The following is a 9,439-nucleotide window of genomic DNA, read 5'->3' on the forward strand; positions in this document are numbered from 1 at the left end:
CGCATCCTCCTCGAAGTAGATGGCCGGCCACACAGCAGCACGTCCCGCGCCGTGAGCGGCCGTGCCTCTGGCACACGTGTGCCCAGGAGCACCTGTGGATCAGCCTCCTCCACCCAAACACCACTGACATGCACCGCTGAGGCGAACACATCCATGTCTTCTGCCGTGGACATGCGCATGTCAGGGAGGTCGAAGCCACTCTCGTCGCTCGTCTTGACATCAGCGCCCATATGCGCCATATGCGTCGCAGCGCGCGGGGGGCATACTGTGGATCACTGTAAGCGAGACCCCAAACTTCCGCCCGAAAGCCCGCCCGCCGCCCACAATCGCCTATGGCAAACGCCCTGGTGTAATGCTGCCGCTGCCCACACGGCCCACACTTTTGCTCACTCTCTCCGTTGCCGCGTCCATTCGCGCGACACCACGGGCTCGCCTATGTGACGCTCGGCGATCCAAGCGGTGTTGCGGCGACGGCTCATGCACAGGCCCGGAGACGGGCTCCTCTTGCCCAGAGGACTGCCCGGGAGTCACGACGGCACAGGTGTGCAATGAGGAGCCCCATTCAGACACTGGTGGCGTAGCGGTGGTGTTTGGCATCAAGCATCGGACTGCGTCAGCGCAGGAATGCTGCGACGCTTGCTCCCGCCACGCGTCTAACCATCGCGAGAAACCCTGCAACTCTTGGGTTTTCTGCCCTTTGCCGATATGCTGGGGGCTCGACACGGGCTGGAACCACACCTTTGGAGAGTGCTGGCTCAAGTGGCAGGCTGACATTACTCGACCTCTCTTCGGTCAGCGGGGTAGTTATAGCGACGAGTTCCGCAACAAGCACCGCGCCGTCCGCGGTGGCCCGCCTTCGCATGTCCCGTGGACAGGAGGCGTGATTGGCGGGGCGCCCTGGGATCGCTCCGTGAAGTGGACGACGGGGCCGGAAGGGATGACCTCGACAAAGGGAGAGGCGCTGACAAACTGGCGGGCGTGGGAGCCGCCGGGGTCGTACAGCCGGAGGTGCAAGAAGAGCGGCAACTGTGGCAAGGCGAGGGAGAGCTGAGGTAACTCGGCGGGCACGTCGAGTTGACGGTCTGCGCGGCTCGTGCGCGCTCCTGCCGGCGTGGGTTTGCACGACGGAGATTGGACTTCTGCATATCCGATACTGTCGTCTCTATTTTTTCTCTCCCAGCTCCCACACACCATGGTCCATGCCATAGCCGGGTGCCGTGTACATACACGCAGTGACCAACGTATATGCCGCGCACGACGCCATATCGCCTTGTCCCAGGGCCAGTGCGCTACTTGCGGCGCGCAGAGCGAGTGACGGGTAATCGTGGCCGTGGCCAAGAAAGATCAAATATTAAGGGCTCTATTTTGCCTACCGCGAAAAACTCGACGGTTTTGGGCGTTTCAGAGCACGCTGAATCGATTGGCTTAGCTATAATTCTCGCCAGCCCCTTCCTTTCATAATTATTGACTCAAAACTCGATGATCGCGCGACTTTGGAGCCGTTATAGCTAAGCCAAAACGTTCCTCTCGAAAAATTGACTTAGGAAGCCGCAAACGGCAGCTTCTGAAAGCCTCACCGGCGCTTATTATTTGATCTTCTCCAAAACTAGGCTTGCGGCCAAAATTTTCTAAAGGCCGCTGCGCGGCCAGCGCGATGCGCAACCAGTCAGCGACCGACAGTCAGCAGCAGACTGTGACGATTGGCGGCCTCGCGCCCTCAGTCAACCTCCTCTCCCAACTCCCCTGCCCAGCCCATATGCCTCATCCACGGTGGCGCAACCACTCGCGCAGGGAGAGAGAGAAAGTCGGCGATCTGCGCCATGCAGATGAGCTCAGCCTCGTCTGCGTCGAGGACGCCCATCGCAGGGCTGTCATAGCGCCATTGCATATGACGTACTGCATGTTGTTCATTACTTCGCAGGTCCAAAGTCGAGGATAATCTCACTCAGCGATGGCGAAGGCTGCACTCCCGGCCGGCGGTAGGAGGGATGAAGGCTAATGTACTTCGCAGTGTACGGTGCCTTCCGGCGCGAACAGTGCCCGGGACGAAAGAGGAGGCGACGTCTCCCTCGTCCATGGACGGTGTAGCCAGCTTGAGAGACGGGAACGAGCGGCGGTGAATCGCCGACAGCGGCGCCTTCGTTCCTTTCCAGTGAATCGCCGGCGGGTGCCCTGAGCGTTGTATCTGTCGGCCAGTTGCCGCACCACCGGCAGCAGCTCCGCAGCAGCCGCCCAGATGGCGCCGGTTAGGACAGGAGCGAAGCCGCGTGGACACGGCTGAGCGACGCCGTGCGTCTCGTTTGGATGCTGCAGGCATGCCGGGCAGCGCGCGTGCTCCATACCGCGCCGGGCGCGCCGAAATCTTCGACTTCTTTGGCGTAGGGGACCAAAAACCCTGAAAATTTTCTTCGCCTGCGGCGGGCAATTAATATCGATACTTTCGCGTTCACAGCTCTTTCACACGACTTTATCCGTCACTCGCTCCGCAACTCGCCTGCTCAAGTACGCGCACCGTACCATGTGCTGCCGCTAATGCGTGTCTTAAGGCGGCTGCGGCGAAGCGGCGGGCGCGGCATGCCGATGGGGCGATGGCAGTGCGGACGATGCGGTTGCGATGTGTTCTGCTTCAAGATCGTGGCGGTGCTTGGCATGCACTTCTGCGATCCCAATCAGCTCATCGCAACGAAGCAGCGCAACAAGCTGGCTGCTGCCAACAAGGCCCTATGCTACCTCACGCGCGGATCGTTTAAAGAGGACCAGCATACACAGGCTTCCTTGACATACATGCGACGTTGTTTGAGCTTGAGGCTATTTGTGAGAACTGTTTGGCTTGAAGATTGCGCTCAAGAAGAGCAACGAGAATCGGAATAGGAGGATGCTGAGGCGGCGATTGCTGAGCATGAGAAGGATCGATCCGGATTAGAAGGCGCCCGCCGCAGGCGAAGAAAATTTGTGGGGCAACGCGCGCCGTATCGAGTATCGTTGATCACGGTGCGCGGGGTGGGAGCCTCTTGGCCGCCCAGGCCGTGCCACGGCCAGACTTGCGGGCTGCCGCCGATCTTAGACGGCGTAAGCACCCCAGTGTGCACGTGCACACTTAGACCCGCTCAGCCTCGAGGCTCAGAACTTAGACTACTACGCAACCAGTACTATGGGGGTGGTGGGCTACACCTTCACCTGTCACGAGACCGGCGCCGCGGTGCCGGTCTACCGCGGTCGATTTACACGTGCACGCACAAAACTAAGCCACTAAGACCAACCACTCGAAAACTGGCCACGTCTTCGCCGCGGCTTCTTCGGCTTTGCCTTTGGTGCCGCACTCGATTTGTAGCCCTCTGGGGGAAGGACGGTGATGTGGTCGTGAGTGAGCTCCGTACCGTCGGGCGCGTGGTACTCGATGGGTCGCCGGTGAACGCGGCACAGGCCGCGCTCCGCGAGCAGCTCGACCAGCGGCAGCAGGTGCTCCGAGGCGAGCTTCGGAGGCTGGCCGGCTCGCCTGTCGGATAGCGTGAGCGGCATCCGGAAGGCGATGTCACGCTGCAGCCGGCGTAGCCTGGCGCCCGACGGGAACTTCTTGAACCATCCGTCGGTGAGGTAGAGCTCGACGTCCGCGAGGAACGGACGAATCGACGGGTGCACCGAGCCGCCGTCGCCCGGCGCGCCAGCAGCCTCGTGCCGCTGCTGCACGTCGGCGACGGCGGCTCGCCTCCGGCGCACGAGCTCGGCGATCGACAGCGGCGGCGGCGACGGGTCGGCGCAGAGGCTACGGCGAAGCGTGTGCCGCGCGAGCGCGAGGCGACGCACGAGCCCAGGAGCGGCTCGAAGAAGCGCGCCCTTCATGATGGCACGGCCGCCGAATTCTTTCCGAAATAAGCAAGAAAACATCGCCGAACGAATCTCTCACATGACAAGATCCCACGACAGCGATTGTGGGGTCTACATGATCCGTACGTGAAGGGTGGAGGGGCCCGTCCGCGGAGCTAGGCGGTACGGGCACCCCCACTGGCCGAGGGTGAAAAGAGAAAATCAAAAACCAACAGCTTGTTGGAGCCATGCGAGACCTCTGCTTCATTGCCTTGCTCGCCTCGGCGCAGGGCCTGCATGTGGCTCGTGCACCCGCCCTCCGCCCAGCACGCGCCGCGGGCCTCCTGATGAAGGAGCCGCCCACCAAGCCGATTGCGGCTGAGACCAACGCCGAGGCGGAGGACGGTTCGGGCGGGCTGAGGCAGCTGCTCGGGCTGAAGGGTGCGTCGGTCGACGACGGCAAATCCTTCCTCAACTGGAAGATCCGGCTGCAGCTCATGAAGCCTGCGACCTGGATCCCGCTCATCTGGGGCGTGGCGTGCGGCGCCGCGGCGTCGGGCAACTACCACGCCATCTGGAACCTCTTTGGCGCCGCGCCGACGACAGACTCGTGGGGCGTGGTGGGCGAGGACACGCTCAAGGCGGTCGGCGCCATGCTTCTCTCCGGCCCCATCCTGTGCGGCTTCACGCAGACCATCAACGATTGGTACGACCGCGAGCTCGACGCAATCAACGAGCCGAACCGGCCGATCCCGTCGGGCGCAATCTCCGAGGCGGAGGTCTACTCGCAGATCGCGGCGCTGCTGATCGGCGGCCTGGTCCTCGCGACCCGCCTCGACTCGTGGGCCGCCAACGACTGGCCAGTCATCACCCTCATCGCCTCGTTCGGCTCGCTGATGGCGTACATCTACTCGGTGCGCGCCCACCGCCACCCTCCCGGCCGCCACCCTCCCCGCCGCCGCCGCCGCCCCTCGTTCGTTGCGCCCCTCCCCTCGACGGGGCGGCCCGCCCGCTGGCCCTCGCAGGCGCCTCCCCTCAAGCTCAAGGCGGAGGGTTGGCTCGGCACCTACGCGCTCGGCTCGTCGTACATTGCGCTGCCGTGGCTGTGCGGGCACGCGATGTTCTCCGCCTCGACGATCACGCCGCAGGAGGTCGTGCTAACGGTGCTCTACTCGATCGCCGGCCTCGGCATCGCCATCGTCAATGACTTCAAGTCCATCGAGGGAGACCGCGCCCTCGGGATGAACTCGCTGCCCGTCGCCTTTGGGATCGACACCGCAAAGTACATCTGCGTCGCCTCGATCGACCTCACGCAGCTCGGCGTGGCGGCCTACCTCTACGCGATCGGCGAGACGACCTACGCGGCGGTGCTCTTCGGCCTCGTCCTGCCGCAGATGTTTGCGCAGCTCACCTTCATCCAGGACCCCGTGGCCAACGACGTCAAGTACCAGGCCGCCGCGCAACCTTTCCTAGTCTTTGGCATCCTCTGCACCGCCCTCGCCATCGGCCACCACACCTTCTGAGCACCGCCCTTCTACATACCCGGGCCTCCGCGGTTGCGCGGCCGGAAAAAACCCCGGAGACTAGTAGAGATGGGTTAACGGCAGTCGTGCGCGCCGCGCGGTCTGGCGGTCACCGGTCAGGGCGGTCTCCGTCCGTCTCTCTCTCGCGCGACCGCCGTGTCCCGCGCGTCGGACGCTTCTCGTCTCGCGAGAAGCGGTCTCGCGATTTTACTTGAGAAGCGGTGTGTCTGCTTACAGTTTCCGCTCTGCAACTCTGCACTCTCCATTTCCAGGCGGCTGTGCGGCCGAGGCCGCGACTTCGTGCGCTCTCGCGAGATTTTTTCTCGATTCTCCCGCCACGCCCCACGGCCCACGCCGCCAGAGTCGCATGCTCGCATCGTCGCGAGTCACGCCGCTCACGAACCGGTCAGAAGGCGATCTCTAGACTGGGTAGCTCGGTCTGCAGCGCGCGCCACGCGGCTGCCGCCGCCTGTTCCTCCAGGGCTTTGCAGCCGTGCTGCTTCCGGATGCTGAGCCGGAGGGACCTTTGCCGGCCGGCACAGCTGCGGTTGGCGGAGCAGCTTGCCGCCGAATCGGCAATGCGGCGGAGAGCTTCGACGACCGGGGGGGAGGGGCGGCCACAGATACTGTTGTTGTTGAGCGAGAGCTCGCGCAGCGCGCTGCTCCCGCTCGCCGCCGCCTGGAGGAGCGCCGCCAAGCCGCTCATCGAGAGGCCGCTGTCGCCCATCGAGAGCCGCCGCAGCGACCCGCCGGCGGCGCCGATGGCGGCGGCGAGCGAGGTGGCGCAGCGGTCGGTCAGCCCATCGCCGCGCTGCCGGCTGAGGTAGAGGTCGATCAGCGACGCGCCGCCGTCGCGCCAAGCGCCGGCCCACGCCTCGCACCCATCATCCGTGATCCGGTTGCCCGAGAGGCCGAGAGCACGCAGCTCCTTGAGGTGGCCGGCGCGGGCAGAGCTGGCGAGGGCGCGGACGCATGCGTCGCCCACCGAGTTGGTACCGAGCAGCAGGTTCTTGAGCTCACGGCCCGACTGCGCCGACAGCGCCTTTGCGAGGGAGAGGCAATCCTCGTCGGTGACGCCCTTGCCCCACCAGTGCAGCTTCTCGCCGCTAGTGCAGCCCCGCGCACAGGAGCCGCCCGCCTTGCCGAGCAGCACGCCGGCACGGGTCGACGCGTCGGCGCGAGAGATCCACGAGTCGGTCGCGGGAAGCATGGAAAATACGACAAAGCTGGCTCGCCCGGCGCTGCTGCTGGCGCTGCGGCTGGCGCTGCTGCTGCCAACTGCTGCTGGCGGGCTGCTGGCCCGGGCTGCCCTGGCGCGCTGCGGGCCGACTGATTCTTTTTTCGCAATCTCAGAGCCCTCCCACAACCCCAAGGAGATTGGAACCCTCCGGCGCTGTTCTCGTGGTGGCCATGTACAACGGCATCGGCCTCGCCACCGTGCGCGGCTCGGGCACAAACGGCTACGTCTCTCGCAACCTGGCGCACGTCTCGGCGACCCGGTCGGCGCAGCTCAAGGCGGGCGTCAAGGACAGCGGCGCCGGCGGGCTCCACAACATGGAGCGGCCCGGAGACCGGCCGAAGCGCGCCAACCCGGAGATTCTGCTGCACAACCGGAAGCGCGAGGTCGAGGCCAAGTGCCTGCGGCTGCAGGAGGGGCTCGAGGGGCAGGGCGTGCCGGACGACGAGGTCGAGCGGCGCGTCGGCGAGCTGCGCAGCCAGCTGCTTGCGCGGCTGCCCGCGGCGGCGGCGAGCGGCGGGCGGGGCGACGCGGCCGCCGCCCCCTCGGGCCGCACCGGCGAGACGCACGCCGACGCCGCCTCCAAGGAGCGCGAGACGAACGCGCTCAAGGAGGCGCTCGGCATCTCGTCAGCGTACGTGGGCGGCTCTGCGTTTGACCGCGAGGCGCAGGAGCGGGAGAAGGCGGAGCGGCAGGCGCGGCGGGATGCGGAGGAGGCGGAGCGGGCCTCGCTCCTCGCCGAGCTCGAGCGCGAGCAGGCGCGCGAGGAGCGGCAGCGCGCCAAGGAGGCGAGGCGGCGCGACAAGGAGGAGCGGCGCGCCGAAAAGAAGCGGCAAAAGAAGAGCCGCGGGTCGGACTAGCGGCGCCCGGGGGGGGGGGGGGGGACGCGCTGGTGGCAGAGCCGCGGTGGAGCGGGCGCGCACGGCCCCTCGCGCTCGGTGCCATGACCCGGACTCTTCCCAGACGGCGGCGAATGACAGAGGCTCGCGGCGCAGCGAGGTCTCTCCAGAAGGGGGGTCTGCAGTACTGAGCGGAGCACATACAGGGTGAGCGGCGGCGGCTGAGGAGAGAGGCGAGGAGCAGGAAAATGATTCTTCATGTAATGTAAACTGTGCAAAAAAAACGTTATTGGTTAGGAATCCCATCCCTTGGGTTGTCCGTTTTCTTTATTTTAATCCTAATTCCTATATACTGAGCCACCTGTCGACACCTGGCTGCAAGGGGAACTTGACGGCTAGGAGCTTGACGGCCCTCGAGACTGTCAGCGGGCCCGCGGGTACTGCTTGATCACGTCCATGCCCCCAGGGTCTGTGGAGCGTCGTGTTCTGCGTGGAGGTGGGCTTCTTGGGCGCCATGAGAGCTGTGTGTTGCGTTTTCGCGCGCGACGGGCGGTGCACACCTTATTGGCGCGCACTTATTGGCGCGCACCGCCGGTGTGAACGTCTCGAGAGTACCCCAGCGCCCAGGTACCGGTGTGGACATGTGGAGGGTACCTCGGTATAAGGTGCGCTTAAGGTATAGCACTCACTCACACACCTAGGTAGAGGGTGTGGGCGCTGCGCGCCTACCTCTGTGTCGGTACAAGGTGTACACCTGCACCTTCTGAAGCGTGGCTGTACAGCTTGCTCCTCTTCCGAGCGCTGCACCTGCTCCTCACGATCGTGGCCTGGCAGCATTTCTTTCAGAATAAGTACTACGTGCAGCTCGCGAACGTTACCAAAACTGGCATGGCAATGCCGGACATGTGCATGCACATGTGCATGGACATGCACATGTGCAACTTGTGACGAGCGTGAGGAACGGATTGGGGGTTGCACGGACGGCCGGATCGGCAGCCGGAGAGCCGTTCGAGCTCCGATGGAGGCCGGTCGTGCATCGGCGCGTCGGTCGTAGGCCCTAGGGGCCGTAGGGGCGGCATCCATCGCTGCGGGTCGCTGCGTGCGGGCCGACGAATTGTGGACTAATCGATCGAGGAAGGGCGGAGAGTGCTGGGCCCCCCGCCCGGGACGTTCTACGCTCTCGGGTTAAACACGCGTGATGCCGGACACGAGAGACGGATGTGGGCGCGGATGGGTGCAAGCCCGACATCGCGAGCAAGCCGCCACTCTCTCAACCTACCCCGAGACAGATATGGCGGACAACGAGCGGAGGTCGCGGCGCTTGTTGCGGACAACGTCTCGGGCATGTGCAAGGCTGGCTACGCTGGCGATGACGCTCCGCGCGCCGTCTTCCCCTCCATCATTGGCCGGCCGCGTCAGCCGGGCGAGGGGGTGGGTTGGGAGCGCGTTGGTCTTGCGGGTCGACCTAGAGCACGCTGAGCTGTGCGCGTGACCGGTGTGTCTCGGTTGGGTTTGGGCGATCGGTTCCCGTCCTTGCCTAGTTTGTCTCCCTTTGCAGGAGAGGACGGGGCAAAGGACGAACGCGGCTGTGTATGCCTCCCTGTAGCGACGCGTGGCTGTGTATGCCTCCCTGTAGGAAGCGGCGTGCGCGGCGCACAAAGTCAAAGTCGCTCCACAAAGAGGGGCCAAGCCTGCCTAGTATGAGGCCCTCGCGAGCTTGGATATGAATCGGGCTTGCTCGAAGCTGCTCGATTGCATCTGGGGACGCCGCTCGCCGGTCACAGCAGGGCGGCGTTAGAAGGATAGGTGAACTCGCAGCTCGCGGCGAGGCCGAGTGGGTCTCGCGTGCCGGGCCTGGCGCCTGCGGTGCCGGTGTGCCTGTGGGCTGTGGCGCAGCCCTGTGCGATCGCGGGGCCGGCGCCGTCGGGCCGAGGGAGGGGAAAGGAATACAAAAAGGCTGGTCCTATGGCATGTCGCAGGAGCTCGTATTGATTGTGAACGGCGTCTAACAGTGAAAAACTAAAATCCGGTCGAGC

General features: G+C 64.8%; 4 protein-coding genes across 4 annotated transcripts; 3 read left to right on the forward strand and 1 right to left on the reverse strand.

The window, feature by feature from the left end:
- Positions 1-4,151: 4,151 nt before the first annotated feature.
- Positions 4,152-5,569, forward strand: EMIHUDRAFT_430815 (hypothetical protein; the record flags this gene model as incomplete). The annotated part of the gene is made up of 2 exons (XM_005770903.1): positions 4,152-4,718; positions 4,830-5,569. 2 exons carry the CDS (start codon positions 4,152-4,154, stop codon positions 5,325-5,327), a joined length of 1,065 nt encoding a protein of 354 aa, XP_005770960.1. The 3' UTR covers positions 5,328-5,569.
- Positions 5,570-5,733: 164 nt separating this feature from the next.
- EMIHUDRAFT_243800 (hypothetical protein) lies at positions 5,734-6,537 on the reverse strand (the record flags this gene model as incomplete). Its single annotated transcript, XM_005770904.1, has 1 exon — positions 5,734-6,537. One exon carries the CDS (start codon positions 6,535-6,537, stop codon positions 5,734-5,736), a length of 804 nt encoding a protein of 267 aa, XP_005770961.1.
- Positions 6,538-6,737: 200 nt separating this feature from the next.
- EMIHUDRAFT_243801 (hypothetical protein) lies at positions 6,738-7,628 on the forward strand (the record flags this gene model as incomplete). The annotated part of the gene is made up of 3 exons (XM_005770905.1): positions 6,738-7,013; positions 7,152-7,414; positions 7,610-7,628. The coding sequence occupies 3 exons, from the start codon at positions 6,738-6,740 to the stop codon at positions 7,626-7,628; spliced, it is 558 nt and encodes a 185-aa protein (XP_005770962.1).
- Positions 7,629-8,633: 1,005 nt separating this feature from the next.
- Positions 8,634-8,882, forward strand: EMIHUDRAFT_75692 (hypothetical protein; the record flags this gene model as incomplete). The annotated part of the gene is made up of 1 exon (XM_005770906.1): positions 8,634-8,882. One exon carries the CDS (start codon positions 8,634-8,636, stop codon positions 8,880-8,882), a length of 249 nt encoding a protein of 82 aa, XP_005770963.1.
- Positions 8,883-9,439: the final 557 nt, after the last annotated feature.

The sequence above is a fragment of the Emiliania huxleyi genome, assembly GCF_000372725.1.
Source record: "Emiliania huxleyi CCMP1516 unplaced genomic scaffold EMIHUscaffold_399, whole genome shotgun sequence".
Taxonomy (NCBI): domain Eukaryota; phylum Haptophyta; order Isochrysidales; family Noelaerhabdaceae; genus Emiliania; species Emiliania huxleyi.